This window comes from Elephantulus edwardii, unplaced genomic scaffold, assembly GCF_000299155.1.
Source record: "Elephantulus edwardii isolate Elephantulus edwardi_28Jun2011 unplaced genomic scaffold, EleEdw1.0 scaffold00083, whole genome shotgun sequence".
NCBI lineage: Eukaryota > Metazoa > Chordata > Mammalia > Macroscelidea > Macroscelididae > Elephantulus > Elephantulus edwardii.
The window spans coordinates 5,023,949-5,044,610 of record NW_006399833.1 but is presented as its reverse complement, the minus strand read 5'-3'; the positions used below and the strand labels follow the sequence as shown (position 1 = coordinate 5,044,610).

Sequence of the window (20,662 nt, the reverse complement as noted above, 5' to 3'; positions counted from 1 at the left end):
CCAAACTCCAGTATTGTTTTCCCATGCAGAGCTTCCAATACCAGGCTGCCCAATTCACAGTCTGATCCAAGGAATCCCAAGGCTTGGCATGAACCCCTGTTTGTAGCAGCTTATTAGCATCTTAGTACATCTTTGTGCCTGGGAAAGGTAAAGTTGCAGTAGTTTAGATATCCTTTCTGTTCATGCATTATCCTTTAAGTTATAGTTTATATGCTATTAAAGCACTGATCATTTAGGAAGGACCACACTATCATATACCGAAGTATAAAGGAAAGACTTAAGTAAGAGCATAGATTTGAGAGCTAAAGGAGTGAATGAGAAGCTGGACTTTTACAACGTGCTTAGTTCTGTCATTGTGGAGCTGACAGACTTGTGCTGGCCTGATGCTTCTTTTCTCTTTGAACAGGGCCACCCTGGACAGCCAGGACCCAGAGGCCCACCTGGTCTGGATGGCTGTAATGGAACTCAAGGACCAATAGGATTTCCGGGCCCTGATGGCTACCCTGGGCTTCTTGGACCGCCTGTATGCTGCCAGATATTTGCACGTCATTTCAAGTTGCTTTGCTTACTTCCAAGTGTGCCCTTTTACCACTTTTATGAAGACCTCATGAAGCGTCTGTGGGACAACCAATGTAGACCCTTGTACAGTGGGAAATGTCTATATTTACTATACACCCAACAAGAAAAGTCTAAAGAAAAAAAATACTACTTCATTGGGGTGTACACATGCTATTTTACTTGGGATTAAACAACAACAACAGCAACAAAAGCGGCTTTATAGATTTGGCAAGGATTAAGGAATGCTGGGGGAAAGATGGCATTTGAATCCACTGGCTGCTCCTCAGGTGAAAGACAGGCATTCTTTTCCTTTTAAGATTTACAGCCTCAGAAACCTGATGGAAGGTTGCTATGAGTCAAAATCAACTCAACAGCAATGGAGGGGGGGAAAGGTGGCAAGATTGTTTAAAGTTACAGCAAATTTCAGAGCAAAGGACATATTTGTGCTATTTGACATAATTGTGCTGTCAGAGGCTGTTAGAAAATTATATAATTGGAAGATATGATTATTAAAACACTAACCAAACTTGGCAAACTTGGTCTTTACCAGTAATTCTCATCCAAGGGCTCTGGTGGCTCGTGGTAAGAAACTATACTACAATCCCCAAGGCATAGAGTTTGAATCTACCAGCTATTCCATGGAGAAAAGAAAGAGAAATCTACTTCTGTGCAATTTACTGTCTCTGAAAACCCACTGGAGGGTCAGCTATGGATCAATTCCAACTTGATGGTACACTATAACAGGGAATATTTGACAATTTTTACTGACATATTGGGTAGTCACAACTGAATGGATGCTACTGGCATCCAGTAGGTATAGGCCATGGATGATGCGAAACATCCTGCAATCCAATAAATAGAACACCTACCACAAAAAGAAAAGTAATCTGACCCAATATGTTCATAGTAACAAGGTTGCTGATGGGTTGCCTTCTTCATCATAGCCCTCAGTATGGGATTAATAAGGCATTTTATTAGATCCTGGTGTCATCATCTTATTTAAGTCCATTCGTCTAGATTGCTGTTGTTATGTACCATCAAGTCAAAACTGACTCATAACTGACCCTCCAGCAGGTTTTCAGAGGCAGTAAATCACATGAGAGGAGACTTTCCATTCTTCTCCCATGGAGCAGCTAGTGGTTTTGAACCATATGCCCTTGGTATGGCAGTGTTGCTCCTTACCACTAGGCCACCAGAACTCCCTATCCATCTAGATAGGACCCTGATAATAAAATCGAAAGGATCTCTAGTAGATACCATATTCTTTTCAGACTAATCTTACAAGTGATTTAAATTAAAGTCATATAAATTAATGAGGGTACTGTTGTGAGGGTGTTTAGCTTGAATTCAAATTGTCCTTTAGACAAAATATCAAGTTATATGAATTAATTGGCACTTAGTTCGAAAAGCATATGGTCCAAATAGGCATAAAGGACGTTGGCATCTAAGGACTGTACCACTGGTAGTGGGGCGGGGGGTGGGGGAGATGTGTCCCTAACAGAATGACTTTTTGCCTAGATGAAGGGCATGCAAATAACATACCTGTGAGGAGTGGAGTTGATGAGTAAAAACCAAAACCATTCAGTCTGATTCATAGCAATCCTACAGGGCACAGTGCAACTATCCACACAGGCTTTCCAAGGCTGTACACATCTTTATGGAATCATCTTGCCTCAGTGTTCTCCTACAGAGCAGCTGGTAGATTCAAACCTCTGACCTTTTGGTTGGCAGCACAGCCATTAATCCAATGAGCTTCTTAGACAATCTATTGTTGTTGTTGTTATTGTTGTGTACCATCAAGCTGGAGCTGACCCATAGCTGACCCTCTGCCAGGTTTTTAGAAGCAGTTAATCACATGGGAGGAGATTGCCTATCCTCCGGCAGAGTAGCTGGGGGGTTCAAACTGCATGCCCTTGGGATTGCAGCACAGCTTCTTGCCACTGTAAGCCACCATTGCTCCCTATACAATCTATAGGCATATGAACATTTATTATGTCTTCAGAACAGCACACTGAAAAATGAAGGATTCTATTCTCTAACCTCCATTTCTATATTGACCATAGTTTGGAGTAGGGGAATGGGCATACGACACCTTTTCAGGATATTTGTTTTTCCCCTTAACACAGCCAACAACTCTGACACTTAATTTCAGGCTCTTGCTGTTTCCATCTTTTTTGGGACCAAGACTATACTTTCAGGGATCATTTCTATAGTTCGTTACTAGAGAAGTTTCTCTGATCGTGTAGAACACGCACACACACACACACAGTTATCATACTGTTAACAAAGCTCTAAGAGTGTATATTTCTTCACAAACTTTTCTTGGTTTTGTTTTTGTTTTGTTTTTACTCAGGGTATTCCTGGACAGAAGGGCACAAAAGGTGATGCAGTCGTTGCTCAAGGTTTTCTTAAAGGAATGAAGGTAAGAGCCTCTAAGGCAGACAACTGAGTAGGCTGTATGCTGAGTTCCCTGGGATTGGCCCCACTTTCAATGAAAACATTTCCAAACTAGCATCTGTGCCTCTATTTAAGGAGAAAACCAAGCTGGATTTAAAAGGATCTGGAGCTTTTTGTGGTAGAAACATTGACAGAAATGTTTGCAACTATACTGTCAGAGATATTTGCTTTGTATGATCTATACCAGAAATAGGAGACAGATTAGCAAACAAACAGTTTGCATGGGCATCATTTTCTTTGACATGCTAAGATATTTTCTGGAGGCAGATACCTTTTGTCTACTTTAGAACCCTTGATGTTTGCATACCTTGGTTTGAAGCCATGTATGTCTCTGCCCACCTCAATGTGGCCACCAGCCCAGATCCAGACTCCACCCTTTTCTGTCCCTGCCTATCAACCTTAGAGAGGTCCCTCACTGTCTGCAGAAATTGCCCAATAGCTCTGAAGCCGGCTAGAAACTTTTCTCTTTTCCCAGAGTTGACAAGAACCTTCTGTATTCTCTGTGACTGTATCCTTGGTGGTATCTTGTGGGGCCCCAGTAAACTTTGGATCCTCAGGATTTAGCCTCACTCATTTGCCGAGTGGAAAGGGAGCCCATCATTCCCCTGGTGGACATGGGAATCTATCTGCCCTGCATCTGAAGAGTAAGATGCGGCAAGCAAGCTTAGCAAATTGATAACATTCTCTTTCATCCATGCACAGACATTACAAATCACCTTGAAAGGTGGTAGATGTGGGCAGCTGGAAAACAAGAAAAGGCCCAGTGTTTGGGTTTATGCTATAGATGAAACAGCAGAAGATAGAATGGTAAAAGTTGTAAAGAATGTCATGATTGTTAGCTTCTTATTGTTCATTTTACAGATAGGGAAACTGAGGACTGAGCTTATGTGATTTGCTCCGTGTCACACTACCAATTCTCTGAAGAGCTAGCTAGAACTCAAGCTCTCCTCTTTCTACACCACAGAGAGATGGGGTTTTGACCATAAGCCAAGTAGGGCAGAATAGCAGGTATCAAAGAATGGCCATTGTCTTAACAAGCATTGATTGAATGATCTGGCCAAAAATCAACGAGATGTTAAATCCAGTGGGACACAGCAATTTCCACAAGCTGGTAGTATTTACAGATTCATACAATGACTTGGGAGACTGCAAAGTAATTAAAACGTAATCAGAGACTGTATGCTCTATTGCTTCTCCCTTTAAATGTCTGATTTGTATTGTATACATATGGGCACAGATTCTCTGAGGATGAAGGAACACAGGAAGGTAGCTCAGCTTTTCTCAGAGGAAGAAAATCACCAGCCTGCAGAAGCCGTTTCTAATTGATAAGTTCCTAGCAAAGGTGAAAATTAATTAATCCAAGTAAATACGAAATCCTGTTCAGCCAAGGCTATAATATGTGTCCTCTAAGAGTCCAGAATTTTCTTAGGAGGGAAGAAAGTAAATGGTTGATTATGTCCAATTTATGCGTTATTTAAACCACGAGACCTTAATAGAGGATTCTAAGCTTCAGCAATGCATTTTTATCCCTGAGACTCTTAAGTTGGTTGTTTATAGAATGTCACAGACTGAATTTATTCATCTCATCAGTGCCCTGCCTTCTTTATTTGTTTCTTAGGGGGATCCTGGACTGCCAGGACTGGATGGAAGTGCTGTAAGTTTTTTATATTGTGGCGTTCTCAATGCCTAGTAAACAGCTACTGATGGATCCATTTCGTTCTCTCCACTATATTAAAGAGGAGTCCTGATGGCGTAGAGGCTAAGGATTCAGCTGCTAACAGAAAGGTCCACAGTGTGTAAAAAAGATATGGCAGTCTATTGCCTCTGTGGCGATTTACAGCTTTGGAAACCCTATGAAGCAGTTCTATTCTGTCCTATACTGTAACTATAAGTCAAAATCGACTCCATGGTAAAGAGTTTCGTACGGTTTGCTTTAGCTCCATGGTTTCTAAAAGTCCTTCCAGATCTTCTAAAGGACAATTTAGACAGTTGCAGTGGAATGAGACACAACTATTGATATTTTCCAGATAAGAAGGGATTGAGAGAATGAACTACCCCCATTAAGTCACATGACAGACTGACTTTCAGAGCTTTTCATCCAAGGGACTAAATATATGCCCTAGGATGTGTTAAGGAAAAAAAAAAAAAACCAAACAAACTGACTTTTCATCCAGTTTCCAAGTTTTCTGTTAAGTTCAGAGTTCCATGGGTACAGGAGAGAAAAAAAAAAAGAGTATGTTTGTTGAAAAAGCATCGCATTCATTAGTTCCTCACAGAAACTCTTGATAATAGAACTGGAAAGGCCATAGGTGTATTCAAGAAAAGTGAGGGGTTCCCCCCTTTTTGAGATACTACAATGTCATAACTCCTTTGAAATGGCTTAAGGAGCCTTTGCTGCCTGCCTTCCTTCATTTCTTTCTCCTACCCTCCCTCTCTTTGCCTCCCTCCTCTCTTCTATTTTGTGAGCAGGTATGAACAGGTATTGACCATGTTGACTGATCCTTAAAGCAATATAGACATAGTTCCTGCTGCCTTGTTGTTGTATGCCTTTGAGTTTGAACAGACCCATAGCTGACACTCCAGCAGGTTTTCAGAGGCAGTTAATCTTGGGAGGAGAATGCTTATCTTTCTCCAGCAGAGCAGCTAGTGGATTCAAACCAAGAGCCTTCAGGATTGCAGTGCAGCTTCTTACCACTAGACTACCAGAGCTCCCTCTCTGCCCCTTTGTTGTTGTTGATGTTATGTGCCATTGAGTCACCTGCAACTCATAGCAACCCTATGTACAACAGCACTAAACCCTGCTCTTTCCTGTGCCAATCACTGTCTCTGACACTGAATCAATCCATCTCATCCAGAGTCTTCCTCTCTTGCACTGTCCCTCCACCTTCCCAAGCATGATGTCCCTCCTTGCAACATGTCCAAAGTACATCAGACAAAGCTTCAAAATCCTTGGCTCCAAGGAGCAGCGTGGTTTAACACTCTCCAGGACAAACCTGTTCATTCTCTTAGCAGTCTATGTTATTTCAATACGCTTCTCCAACACCACAGCTCAAAGGCATCAATTCTCCTCCTATCATCCCTAGTCATTGTCCAGCTCTCTGGCGCATAGCAAGTGATTTCAAAGGCCATGGCCTATATCAGGTGCACCTTAGTCTCTGGACTGACATTGTTGCTCTTTAGTACTTTGGAACAGCCAACTTTCCCATTGCAATATATCTTTTAATTTCCTCGCTGCTGGTGCCAAGAATGTTGATTGTGGAGCCAAGAAAACTAAAGCTGTGAACAATCTCAATCAATTCATCTATCATGATGCTGCCAATTGTCCCAGTGGTGAGAATCTTTGTTTTCTTGATATTGAGCTTCAATCCATATTGAAGGCTTCATTCCTTGACCTTCTGCAGCAAGCATTTCAGGTCCTCCTCAGTTTCAGCAAGCAGAGTTGTGCCATCTGTATAATGAAGATTGTTGTTGAGTCTTCCTCCAATCTTGATGCCAAATTTCTCCTCATAGAGTCCAGCCTCCCAGATAACCTATTATGCATATATATTGAAAAGGTATAGAAATAAGACACACCCATAGAGTACACCCTTCCAAATTTTGAACCATGCAGTGTTTCCTTGCTCTTTTCTAAGACTGCCTCCTGGTCCAAGTATAGGTTTTGCATAAGCATGATCAAGTGTTCTGGGTTTCCATTTTTCTCAGAGTTAGCCACAGTTTGTTGTGATCCACATAGTCAAACACCTTTGCATAATCAATGAAACACAGACAGACATTCCTCTGGTACTCCCCGCTTTCAGCCAAGATTCATCTAACATTAGCAACAATATCCTTAGTACTGCAACCCCTTCTAAACCCAACCTGCATTTCTGACAGTTCTCAGTTGTTGTGCTGTTCCAGTAATTTTTGGATAATGTTCAGCAGAATCTTGCTTGCTTATGATTCCAATGATATTGTTTGATAATTTCCACACTGTGTTGGATCACCTTTCTTTGGAATGGGAACAGGTATAGATCTCTTCCAGTCAGCTGGCCAAGTAGTTGTCCTCCATATTTCTTGGCACAAAACTTGGTGAGCACATCTAGGGCGGCATGTTAGTTGAAATATGTCTATTGGTATACCATCAATTCCTGGGGCCTTATTTTTTTGCCAATTCTTTCAAAGCAGCTTGAACTTCCTCCTTCATCACCAAAGATCTTGCTCATATGTTGTTTCATTAAATTCTTCTGTGTCCACCAATTCCTTTTGGTATAATGACTCTGTATACTCTTTCCATCTTCTTTTAATACTTCCTGGATCATGTAATATTCTGCCCAAAGTATCCTTAATTATTGCAACTTGAGGTTTGAATTTGTTCTTCTGTACTTTGATCTTAAGAAATGCTGAGTGAATTCGGACCTTTTGATTTTCTAACTCCAGCTCTTTGCACATTTCATTATAATACTTTGTCTTATCACGCTGCCCTTTGAAATCTTCTGTTCAGCTCCTTAATATCTTGATTTCTTCCCTTTCATTTGGCTTCTCAGTGCTCTAGTGCAACATTCAGAGTCTCTTCTGATTTCCATTTTGGTCTTTTCTTCCTCCTCCATCTTTGTAATCACCTTTTGCACTCTTCCTGGGTGTTATTTTTTATATCCTCCCACAACTCATCTAGTCTTTGCTCATTAGTGTTCAAGACCTCAAACCTGTTCCTGAGATGGTTTTAAAATTCAGGTGGGATAGACTCAAGGTCATATTTTGGTTCCCATGGATTCAATTTAATTTTCCTTAGCTTCAGCTTGAACTTGCATAGGAGTAGTTGGTGGTCTGTTCCACAGTCAGCACCTGGCCTAGTTTTCACAGCTGATATTGAGCTGCTCCAGCAATTCTTTCCACAGATGTAATTCATCTGATTCCTATGCATACCATCAGGTGAAATCCATGTGTATAACCTGAATTGATGTTTCTTATAAAACGTATTTGTAATGAATAAGTCATTGATTGTGCAAAATTCAATCATTCTATCTCCAGCTTCATTTCTGTCCCCGAATCCATGTTTTCCAACTATTTATCCTTCTTCTCTGTTCCCAACTTTTGCATTCCAGTCACCCACTATTATTAATGCATCTTGATTACATGTTTGATCGATCTCTCAGTGCAAAAGTTGGTAGAAATATTTTCTTTCCTCTTTGCCTCTGGTTGTTGCTGCATATATCTGAATAATAGTGGTATTCTATTGTACATGATTTTTTATGTTTTTGTACCTCTTTATCTATAGTTTTAATTTTTTCTTTCATCTTTTATATTTTCTTCCATATTTATGCAAGTTCCTCCTCATCAATATATTTCTTCTGGGTCCATGTGTCTGGAGTGTTTGCTTATTTAGTGGTTTCCATTGTTTTTTCCATCATTTGCTCCTTCTATAGCTTTTCAGATAACTGCTCATCAATACATTTCTTCTTGTTCTCTATCTCTAGGGTATTCCTTTTATGAGTGGCTTCCATTATTACTTCTATCATTTGTACTTTCTTTTGTAGCTGTATGAATGTCTCTACATCAACATAAATCATCTTTCTTCTTGACACTGTGGTATTCATTGCATTTGCAATATTCTCTGCTTTTTTGAGAAGTCTTAATTTGTTTTCTCACAGTGTTTGAAGCTATCTGCTGCTTTCTTGGCATTGTGAAAATTTTTTTGTAAGTGTTAGGCTGTTTCTGTTGTACATGACTTCCTTGTCTCTGCACCTTAGTACGTGGAAAACTATTAAGAATGTTGCACAATTATTCCACAGCAGCTTAGAGGAAGAGATGTTGTCCAATTAAAGCTTATTAAAGACTTTATTGAAGATAAGGAGAGCTCTGGTGACACAGTTCAGGGAGTTGCTCTGCTAACTCAATGACCATACCTCTCTGGCAGTTGAAATGCACCCAGCTGTTTCACAGGAGAAAGATAGGCAATCTTCTCCTGTGCGATTTATAGTCTCAGAAACCCAATGAAGGGTCTGCTATGAGTCAGTTCTGATTGATGGCAATGAGATAGTAAAGGTAGAGGAAATAGATTCTGAGAAGTGTGGGTGGTATTTAGACAGGGTGGACATGGGGGGAGGCTTTATAAACAGAATAAAATAAGTAAAGATAGGCATTGAACACCAATAGAAAGATAGTAGGCAGGTATATACAAATAGGTTTTAAATAAATAGAATTATCTAATAAATATTTTAAAATATATTCAGCCTAATTAGTGAGTCAGGAAGCAAGTATAAATTCAAAGATTCTTGCCTATCAAAAATTTAAATGACTGATAATAGCACTGAATTATAGATGTAGAAATGCTTGAACTGGTATATGTTTTGCTGTGTAATTTTCTTAACAACAACCACAAACAAAACACTAGTTTGTAAAGATAAAATATCGTCAAAAACAGTTATGTATTCAAGCACATAGGATAAAAAAATTCATTATTGTAGTAATAGAAAGATAACTAGTAAAATGTGTATGAAAGTCCGAAGGGGGAAGGGACGGAGTAGGAAGGATGAGAGTAGAGAAGGGGGAAATCAGAGGGTTGCAGAATTTGGTAGGCTGGGCCAAGGGACAAGCTTCAGAAACTGAAAAACTGTATCCTTTAAAATATGCTGTTTGAGCAAAAGGAGCTCTGGTGGTACAGTGGTTAACTGGCTCTGTTTGAACCCACCAACAACCCTGCTGGAATAAGATGTGACAATCTGCTTCTGTAAAGATTGGAAACCCTATAGGCAACTTTGCTCTATCCTACAGTCACTAATAAACAGAATTGACTGAGGGAGAAAAAAAATTATGAAACCAAACTCCGTTATTAGGTGCATACATACATATTTAAAATTATCATGCCTTTTTGATAAATTGACCTGATGTATCACTGTGAATGAATATGGTAAACATGATGAGAAAAGTACAGAATAGGACAGAGTTCAGACCTGTTGTTCATAGGGTCCCTGTGAGCCATACTTGACATTGTCTAACATCAACAACAATCTCATTTCCATTCATCTATCCTTCTGTCCATCAGTCTATTTTATTTTTTGTGCATTTTAAAGTAAATAACTTATAATTGTCTCCTTTTCCTAAATACCTATCATTAGCTGTTGCTATTGTACGCCATCGAGTCAAAACTGACCCATTGCTGACCCTCCAGCAAATTTTCAGAGGCAATAATCACATGGGAGGAGATTGCCCATCTTTCTCCCACAAGACTTCAATATTTATTTATGGCTTTCCTTTTTGTTTAAAATTTATATACAGTGAAATGTAACAAATTTGAAATGTGCACCTGCTGAGTTTTGACAAATGTACACTCTAATGTAACCCAAACGTCTATTAAAATAAAGAACATTATCATCACCTCAGACGATTTCCTCCTACACTGAGTCAATCCAATCATTTCCCCAGCTCAAAAGCAACCACTGTTCTGATTTCTTTACTTCTTACTGAAGAGCAATTTTCCTTCTTCCATTATAGAACTTCACCTCAAGGGGCTAAACCAGTACCTAGCATTTTGAATCGAATCTTTTTCACTTAGCATACTATATTTATAATATAGGCACATTATTTCATTTGTCAGTACCTTGTTTCTTTCAAAAGAATAAATTGCTGAGTAGTTATTCCACTCTGTGGCTGCATCACATTTGATTTATCCACCCCTATGTCAAAGGAACTCTGATGGTCCAGTGGTAAGAAGTTATGTTGCAAACCCAAAAGGTGATGGTTCAAATAAACCGGCAGCTGTTCTGTGGAAGTAAAATGAGTAATCTTCTCCCATGTAGTTTTCTGCTTCTGAAAACCCACTGGATGGTCTTCTATGAGTCAGTTCTAACTCAAGCGCATGCAACAACAACAGTAGCATCCTTTTATCAATGGGCATTGGGGAAATTTTCACCTTTTATTTTCTGAATAAAGTTGCTAGAAATGTATTTGTTCTTTTGTTCCTGTTAGGTAACTGTCTTGTTAAAACTCAGTAAAAAATTGCTTTTTTAGGGTCCACAAGGAGCACCCGGATCTCCAGGAACTGCAGGCCCTGTAGGACCCCCAGGATTACAGGTAAGGCTAACTTAGATCTAATTTGATCACTGTACTCAGATGACTGCTTTTGACACCATGGATGAAATAATGAGCCTGTATGAATATTTAGACGCTCCTAGACAGGATCATAATCTGTTCTGCATACAGGTTGAAAAGGTATGGAGACAGGACACATCCCTGCCGTATGCCCTTTCTAATTTTGAACCATACAGTGTTTCCTTGCTCTGTTCTGACGACTGACTCTTGGTTCAAGTATAGGTTTCTCATTAGCATGAGAATGTGACAGGGATGTGTCCTGTCTCCATACCTTTTCAACCTGTATGCAGAACAGATTATCCGGGAGGCTGGGCTCTATGAGGAGAAATGTGGGGTCAAAATTGGTGGAAGATCTATCAACAATCTGCGATATGCAGATGACACAACCCTGCTTGCTGAAACTGAGGAGGACCTGAAGCGCTTGCTGCAGAGGGTCAAGGACTGCAGCCTCCAATATGGATTGAGGCTCAATGTCAAGAAGACAAAGATTCTCACCACTGGACCAATAGGTAGCATCAGGATGGATGGTGAAGAGATTGAGATTGTACACAGCTTTAGTTTGCTTGGCTCCACAATCAACACTCTTAGCACCAGTAGCCAGGAATTAAAAGACATATTGCCATGGGAAAGCCTGCTGTTACGGACCTCTCCAAAATACTGAGGAGCAATGGTGTCTCTCTGGAGACTAAGGGGCGTCTGATACAGGTCATGGTCTTTGCAATCACTTGTTATGAGTCAGAGAGTTGGACAATGACTAAGGAGAATAGAAGGAGAATTGATGCTTTCGAGCTTTGGTGCTGGAGAAGAGTATTGAGGGTACCATGGACTGCTAGGAAAACAAACAGATTCATCCTTGAAAGGGTTAAACCAGGTGGCTCCTTGGAGGTAAGGATTCTGAGGCTCCGTCTAACATACTTTGGACATGTTGTAAGGAGGGACCAATCCTTGGAGAGGGACATCATGCTTGGTAGGGTGGAGGGACAGCGCAGGAGGGGCAGGCCCTCTATGAGGTGGGCTGATTCAATGACTGGGGTAATCGGGATGGTATGTCGGAGACAGTATGATTGGCACAGGATAGAGCAGAGTTAGGGCTATTAGGGTCGCTATGAGTCGCAAGCGATTCAACAGCACATAACAACAACAATAGCAGAGAGGATCAAAATGAAAGATGCTCTTACTAAGGGCTATTTCTTGTCTTTGTCAGAATCTTTCTGACTATTCAGCATATATCTCCAAAGCCTCTCAGTTTAGCTCAGCCTAAATGTATAGCCCAAGGATGACTGGTACCTGACACATCTATTGCAACCTTCTCCTTCACCTATGACAAACACTACTAGCCAATCATACCATCACTATCAGCTACCCTGAACTCAGAAAAAGCTTCAAAATTCTTCTCAACTCTGTGATTGGGCAGCTCCTACCCACCCACTTATCTTTCAGAGACCAAGCCTATTTGCCATCCATGGTATTGGAAGAATATATAGCCTTGCGGGAAATCCTGTGCCCAGATTTGTGTCTCTCTATTGCATGAAATCCCACCTCTTGTTACTTTGACTTAACTTCACCAAAGATCATCCGATGCAAGTTTCTGAATAATCAGAAAGAATGATACAGGAGACATCTACTACCTTAGCATGAATGTGCAGCTATCATTTCTGTTTGGGAAATTTCAAAGGAGAGCGAAAAAGGAATAATGGGAAGAAGAACTAGTATCTGCCACACCAAAACCACGCAACCACAAGCTGTGGCTTAACCCCAGTGCCACCCAATCAATGGATGTGTGTTCTTTTTTGGCTGAAACTAACGAATGCTAATTCCTCTTTGTTTCTAAATCTAGGGTCCTCCCGGTCCCCCTGGTTACCCTGGCCCTGATGTAAGTATGCTTTGTCTTGTGGGTATTTTACCTCTTACCCCTCAGTGTTCTGGTTTTTCACCAAAGAGATACTGGTTTGGCTGAACTTTCCTTATGGGTTGAACACACACACACTCCCACCCCTCACAACAAACTTAATTCCAATGATTTACATTTGTGTGATTTGTTTAGTAATTGATTTTTCTTTTTTCTCCCTGCACCCCAGGGAAACATGGGGTTAGGTTTCCAAGGCGAAAAAGGAGTCAAGGTAAACAGATCTTTTTGAAAATATAGACTACATTCCATATGGTCTATAAATAGCACTGATTACATGTGTATGTTTGCTTGTGTAAGGGGACTTAGATCTTCCCTTTGGGAAATAAGCAATTCCTGGCCCACCTGGCTCTTCTTGTGGAATCCCCTCAAAGGCTGCTTTTGTGTATGCCACATAGGCCACTATTCTGTTTCCCACCTATGAAGTGATTGCATATATTACAAGTCTCTTAAAATGTTCTTTCTTCTCTTTCCTCTCCAGCTTCTTTTTCCTTTTCTCTACGTTTTCCCTTTCATCTACCCTTTCTCTTCCTTTCCCAACTCCTACTCATCATCATGTATCCCTCTCCCTCCTCTCATCATTCGCTCTTAACATTTACCTTCATTACATTTACCTGTACAGATGATATGGTGATTTGGAGCAGCCCCAAGAAGACTGGCAACTTGTTCCCACACCCTTCATGCCTGTCTTTTGTGGACTGCTCCTCCTGAAGGAGCACATCTAGCCCCTGATATTCCTATGTGAACTTTGCTGTCTCTTCTTGTGCACTTGGCAGAAATTGGATTCAGAGATTGATCTCTATTGCCAAGTGGTAGCCCCTTGCCCATTGCTGACCCTCTGGCATGTTTTCAGTGGCAGTTAATCACACAGCAGGAGATTGCCTATCCTTCTCCCACACAGCAGCTGGTGGATTCGAACCGCATGCCTTCCAGATTGCAGCACAGCTTCTTGCCACTAGGCCACCAGTGCTCCCTAGCATCTTGTTTACTTAAACCCATCTTTCTTTCTCTCCCTCTCTCTTTTAAAGACCCTTTCATGCAACCCTGAACCTCTATTTTCCTTTTATCCATCTTGCTTCTTCCTTCTGCAATAATAGTACCAAGTTCATTTCATTTGGTTGAGCTTAAAATTGTTCTCATCCCTGGGCAATGATAGTTGTGTTCCCTTGACGCATGTCAAGGGTTCCCTTGATGAGTGTAAAGAGGCCAAAGTGGTGGACAGTTTCCTTGTCAGTTACATCAATAAAATAAACGCAATGTCTGGAGAAACATTCTGTGAGAACTATGCTTTGTTCAATGTTCCCTTTGGTGTTACAGGGTGATGTAGGTCTCCCTGGACCTGCAGGACCACCACCATCAACAGGGGAGCTAGAATTTATGGGATTTCCAAAAGGACAAAAAGGCTCTAAGGTAGGTGAATACTTAAGAATTTGAAATTTTTGGAAGCTTCCCACCCACCTCTCCCTGTTACAACTCAACACAGCCAGACTACAATGGAAGACTAAAAGATTCTGAATAAACACTTTTTGTCGATAGTTGTAGAAGGGTTTCAGACCTTTTGTTCATAGGTCACTATGAGTCATGCTCGACTTGAAGGTAATCAACAACAACAACAACTTGGAAGTGAAGTTGAAAGTCATCTTTATTTTTTTTTTCCTCTTGAAAAGGCTTCCTGAAAACGTTTTGAGTGTGGTTTCTAGTATAAGAATGCATACCTGCGTTTCTGAGTATTTATTTAAGTGCTACTTTCTTCATTACCATCTGGCAGTGATTGTCAAGATGCTGAATACATTTTTATTTATTTTTTAAAATTACTTTAAAAAATTATACATGACACCCTCAGATAAATGTGACATAACATATAGGATGTAAATGTTTGTTTTTGAGCTTTCTTGAAAAAATTCTTTGCTTTCAGAACTAAACTCTGCAAATGGGTATACTGTAATCAAGTGATGGTAGCTGATCTCAATCACATGATATGAAGTGCAAAAACTTAATCTGTAGACCGGTTTAACTGAGATATTTTATAATCTGGTGGTTTTCTATAAAGTGAATGTGTATTGTGTACATGGTTGTGAGGAAGGTTGTGTTTAAACAGCTGCTTGCTTTTAAAGTTTGCAGATATCTTTCAGATCTCTATTTTTTAAAAGATCAACATTTTTTATTATTATTTGAGTGAAAGTTTACAGGAAATGTCGATTTTTGCATTCAATGTTTCATACACATTAGGTTCTGTGATGTTGATTACAATGCTCACTCTCTCACTTCTACCCTGTATTTCCCCTTTACATTCATCCTGTTGTCCTATCCCTTTCTGCCTTCTGAGCTTTATCCCTGGGTATATGCTGCCCCTTTGACCATGTGCTGTTGATTTTTCTGAGAAATCTATGCCTCCATGGTATTGTTCACCTTATATTGTTGTTGTTATACCTTGCCGAGTCGCTTGCGACTCAGAACAACCTTATAGGTCTATCTATTTTTTGGTTAGAAGTTGAGCCATTCAGTTACTGCCCATTTGAACATTAAAGGTTACTTTAATCTGCATCACTTTCCTTCTTGAGTATCCCTTAAAGTCTATTTATATAGAAATCTAAGGGACCTTGTACAGGGCAATGTATTTAATCCCATTTCTTTACTCTGTCTTTCTAGAAGGAACAGCTTGAGGGCCCCTACAGGCTTACAGGAAGTAATCTTTGATTTAGGAACATTCAGGAAACAGAGCATTGCTTGCTTCCCTGATCCCCTGATCATTCATTCTCAAACGTAGAGAGCTCTCACATGGCATATATAGATAGATTATCATATCAAGGGGAAAGAGATTAGAATATTATGCATCCTTATCCAATTATAGTTGTTACCCTTTATCCAAAACCAGGGGTTTCTTTGCAGCCTGTAATTCACTACAGGAAATATCACTCGACAGCTTTTCCCATTAGAAATAAAACAAATGCTCATTTGTTTTTCTGTTTCTCAGTAAGCCTAGCCATGTCAGATTGCGCTTTAGAACATTTTCTTTCCCTTTCCTACATCACAAAACCCAAATGAAACAAACAATCAAAAAAACCCATAGGCATTGAGTCAATTCCAACTCATCAAAAACCAAAGCACAGAACAGAACTATCCCATAGGACAGAGTAGAACTGCCCCATAGGCTTTCCAAGGCCTATAAATATTATAATATTTAAAGAAGTAGGCTGCCACATCTTTCTCCTACATAGTAGTACATTAGAACCTGTAGCTTCTTGGTTAGAGGTTGATAGCTTTAACTACTGCATCACCAGGGTTCTTTTATATCACAAAAGCTCCCTAAACTAAAACTCTAAGGTAAGTTACAGTCACAAAGCCGGCGGAATCTGCATCATTCCAATCCTGGCATCTTATTGGTTCCCCAGTCTGAGGGGGTGGTCCTATTCAGTACTGCTAACGATAATTTGTCCATGACTTTTCCAGGGTGAACCAGGGCTTCCAGGTCTCCAAGGCTCAAGTGGTTCTCCAGGCCTACCGGTAAGTTTTCCTATTTGGTCAACATCTATTCAATTGGACAAAAAATAAAGAAATAACAATAGAAAGCTAACAACAAAAGGAAAGAGAACTCTTTCTGTTATGGTTATTGTAGAGAATTCCACTATTTTCGTTAGTAGAAAGCTCCAGACTTCCCAGTTTGTAGGATTTTGAAAAGGAAGAAAGAAGATCTAATGTAACATTAGATGGCTTCCATGAGACTATATGTCTTAGAGGATATGTAGTCAGTCTCTAGGATTAAAATAGGGTGCTCTGGTGGTTTGGTGATAAGGAATCTCCTCCTGTGGGATTTATGGCCTGTGAAAACCTGCTGGAGAGTCAACTATGAGTCAGTTTGTTGGGACTTTTTTTGGGGGCGCATTAATTTATTTATGAGTTTATCTCACGCACCAGAATGAGAAATAGGAAATAGAAAAGAGAAAATGGTTAATAAAGAATATATTACAAACTAAAAGCACAGTGAGTAGCAAGACATAATTTCATTCTAGATTAGGTGGAATATGTTTCGGGAGTAATCAGCCAAAATACATAGAAGAGGAAGCATTAATTCATCGCCTTCCGCCATCTATTTTGAGGGTTGTCCTTAGCCTTATTGATTCTCTCATTCCTAGAGTGCCCGTATGTCCATCATTCTTGTCTCATTTGCTTCCAAAGACAGAAGAAAGCCCCAGAAACATGAAGTGAGAGGCTAGTAGCAGCGGCTGAACTCAAGTAAACCAAGGGTAGAGGAGTAGGTCATCAACAGTATCCATTAAATACACCTTGTACAATATGTAAACATATCTGGGATGGGGGAGGTAAGTGATAAACAATCCCATTCCTGTCGAGTTGAATCTGATTCATAGTGGCCTTCTAGGACAGCATAGTAGGGCAGCAAAGAGTTTCCAAGAGGGTAAAGGGAGACGCTCCTCTGGCACTTCTAGTCTAGCATAGTTCCTGGAGAGAAAGACAGGCTCCTCCATTGCCACTTAAAATTATGAGTCGGTTTTTAGTAGATGGTACACAAGTTAGAGTTAAAATAAACCTATACTTGGCTTCCGTTTTCACCAATTTCTAGCTTTGACACGTTGGGAAAATTAATCCACATTTATAGGCTTAAATTTCCTCACTTGCATATATTTTTTTAAAAGGAGAAGAAAGAAAACAAAACCCTCAAAACTCAAACTCCTTGCCATCAAGTCAGAATCAACTCATAGCTGACCCTCCAGCAGGTTATCAAAGTCTATAAGTGTATGGGGAGAGATTATTTCTCTTTCTCCTGCAGAGCAGCTGGCAGATTTAAACTGCCGGAGAGGCATGGCCTCTGAGTTAGCAGCACTTTGTACAGATTATGTCACCAGAGCTCCTTTATATTTAAAAAGGAGAGATAATAACAGGATGGTTATAAGGATTGAATGAGGTAATATATATGTACATGTTGACACTTATCATTTAGTAAATTATATCTAATCTTAGTACACCTGCTACTCCCCTGCTTTTCCTCTAATTCATTACACAACATTCTACATTTACAGTAGTGAAAAACCTGCACTCTGATTGTTGTGTGTATAAATAGCGTACTTCTAGCAGGAAAGAATGTGTTTGTAAGGTGAGAGTAACACCAACTATGATGGTTAAAGTTATGTATCAACTTGATTGGGCCATGATGCTCAAAGTACGGCAGTGAGGTACTTAATGATATAATTTGACAGTTATGTGGTGGTATGTGCATCCTCCTTTTTTTTTAAAAAAAAAAACCAAACACAAAACTGGTTTATTTACAAATTTCATTTACATTGTTTTTCACACTGGAGCTTTCCAGTTTCCTTCACACCCTCTTCCCTCCACCCATCAAATTGTGTGACCCTGTGATTAACCACCCTCCACCACCCGCCCATCCTCACCCCTCTGCTTCCAAACTCCCACCCTTAAATCCTCATACTCATTCTACAATAATGATTTTATACAGTATTTGTCATTACGGAGCTGAGTTACTTCACTTAGCATAATGATCTCCACTCTCTCCCAATTAGGTAGTGATTTGCAAAATCATTGCTCCTGCATGCTGTGTAAATATTCCATTGTGTGAATGTACTATAGTTTTTCAAGCCATTCTATTGTGGCTAGACACTTAGGCTTTTTTCTTGTGATGGTGAATAACACTGCTATGAACATTGGTGTACAAGTCTCCATTTGTGCCTCAGTTCTCATTCTCTCAGGGCATATTCCAATCAGTAAAATATCTGGGTTAGATGCAATTTCTATGTTCAGCTTTCTGAAGAAAGGACAAACAGACCTCAAGAGTGGATGTACCATTTTACAATGCCACCAAATATGTAAAAGAGTTCCTATCTCACCACATCCTCTCCAACATTTATTATTTGCTGTCCTGTTAAACTTTGCCACAGTTACTGGAGTGAGATTGTATCTCATTGTGGTTTTGATTTGCATCACTCATATTGCCAATGATTTGGCCATCCAAGTGTCTTCCTCTGTTAAAAGTATTTCCATGTCTTTTGCCCATTTTGTAATTGTGTTATCAGTCTTTTTCTTGTGGATGCCCTGTAGGATTCTGTAAAGTTTTTATATGAGACACTTGTCTGAGATGGTATTGCCAGTTTTTCCCCCCGGTCAGTAGGTTTTATTTTCACTCTGTTAGAAAATGTTTTTGACACATGCAGGGATTTAATCTTTAGAAGGCCATATTCATAAATTTTATTCTCTCTAAATTGAGCATTTCTGGCTGTAGTTGGCAGTCTTTTTATACCATAGACTAGGACATATAACCTTGATCACAGTTTGTCTCTGATGAACTTTATGATTTTGGGCTTTAGTCCCAGGTCTCTTATCCATCTTGAGTTTATTTTTTGTGTGTGGTGTGAGATGTGGATCCTAATTCAGCTTTCTGCAGGAAGCAGTCCAATTTTCCCAGCACCATTTGTTAAAGAGGTTGTCATTTCCCCATTTGATAGGTTTTATTTCCTTGTTGAATATCAGTTGACCATAGATGCTGTTGCTGTTGTAATGTGCCATCAAGTCATCTGCAACTCATAGCAACCCTATGTACAACTACTATGAAGCCTGCCTTGTCCTGAGCCACTCTCACTGGCTTTGTTACACCTACCTTCATTGCCCTAGTTACTGTATCAATCAATCTCATTCAGGGTCTTCCTCTCCAGTGCTGCCCTTTACCCTTCTGAGAATGATATCCTTCTCCAAGAATCACTCTCTCCTGGTCACATGCCCAAAGTATGAGAGATGGAACATCAAAATCCTAGGCTCCAAGGAGAAACTTGGTTTCACCTCTCCAAGACAGATTTTTAATTTTTTTCATGGCCATCCATGGCATGTTCAAGGCTCTTTTCCAGAACCACAACTCAAAGGCATCAATTCTTCTTCTATCATCTTAGTCATTATCCAGCTCTCTGAGGCATAGCAAGTAATTACAAAGACCATGGACCGGATCAGACGCACCTTAGTCTCTAGAATGAAATCATTGCTTCTCAGTACTCTAGAAAGGTCCTTGACAGCAGATTTACCTCATGATCCATTTCTGGATTATCAATTCTGTTCCATTGGTCTTTGTGCTTGTTGTTGTACCAATACTGTGCTGTTTTGGTTATTACTGCTGTGTAGTAGGTTTTGAAGTCAGGGAGTACTATTTTTATTTTTCATGTGCTTTGCTTATTCAAGGCCTCTTTACTCTCCAAATAAATTTGACAATTTCCCTATCGATTGCCTTGAAAAATGAGTTTGGTATCTGTATCAGGATTGTATTGAACATGTAGATTGTTTTTTGTTGGATTGTCATTTTCACAATATTGAGTCTTCTTATCCATGAACAAGGTACATTTTTCCATTTATTTAGGTCTTTTATTGTGTCTTGCAGAAATGTTCTGTAATTTACTTTCTACAGGTATTTTGTTGTCTCTATTTTGTGTCACTCCCAAGTATCTCAATTTGTAGTTGGCAATGACTTATTCATTGCAAATACTTTTTTTAAGAGACATAAACACAGGTTATATACATGGACTTCACCTGATGGTATGCATAGGAATCAGATTGATTACATCTGTGGAAAGAACCGCTGGAGAAGCTCAATATCAGCTGTGAAAACTAGGCCAGGAGCTGATTGTGGAACAGACCACCAACTACTCATATGCAAGTTCAAGC

The 20,662-nt window shown here is 39.9% G+C and overlaps 1 protein-coding gene across 1 annotated transcript in view; it reads left to right on the top strand.

Moving 5' to 3' along the window:
* Positions 1–20,662, top strand: part of COL4A6 (collagen, type IV, alpha 6) — a 121,135-nt gene that overhangs the window by 24,029 nt on the left and 76,444 nt on the right. The window contains exons 4-11 of the mRNA XM_006889949.1: positions 407–523; positions 2,912–2,980; positions 4,634–4,669; positions 11,002–11,064; positions 12,920–12,955; positions 13,161–13,202; positions 14,306–14,398; positions 16,439–16,492. Coding sequence (XP_006890011.1) covers positions 407–523; positions 2,912–2,980; positions 4,634–4,669; positions 11,002–11,064; positions 12,920–12,955; positions 13,161–13,202; positions 14,306–14,398; positions 16,439–16,492 — 510 coding nt within the window. The remainder of the gene's footprint in view (positions 1–406; positions 524–2,911; positions 2,981–4,633; positions 4,670–11,001; positions 11,065–12,919; positions 12,956–13,160; positions 13,203–14,305; positions 14,399–16,438; positions 16,493–20,662) is intronic.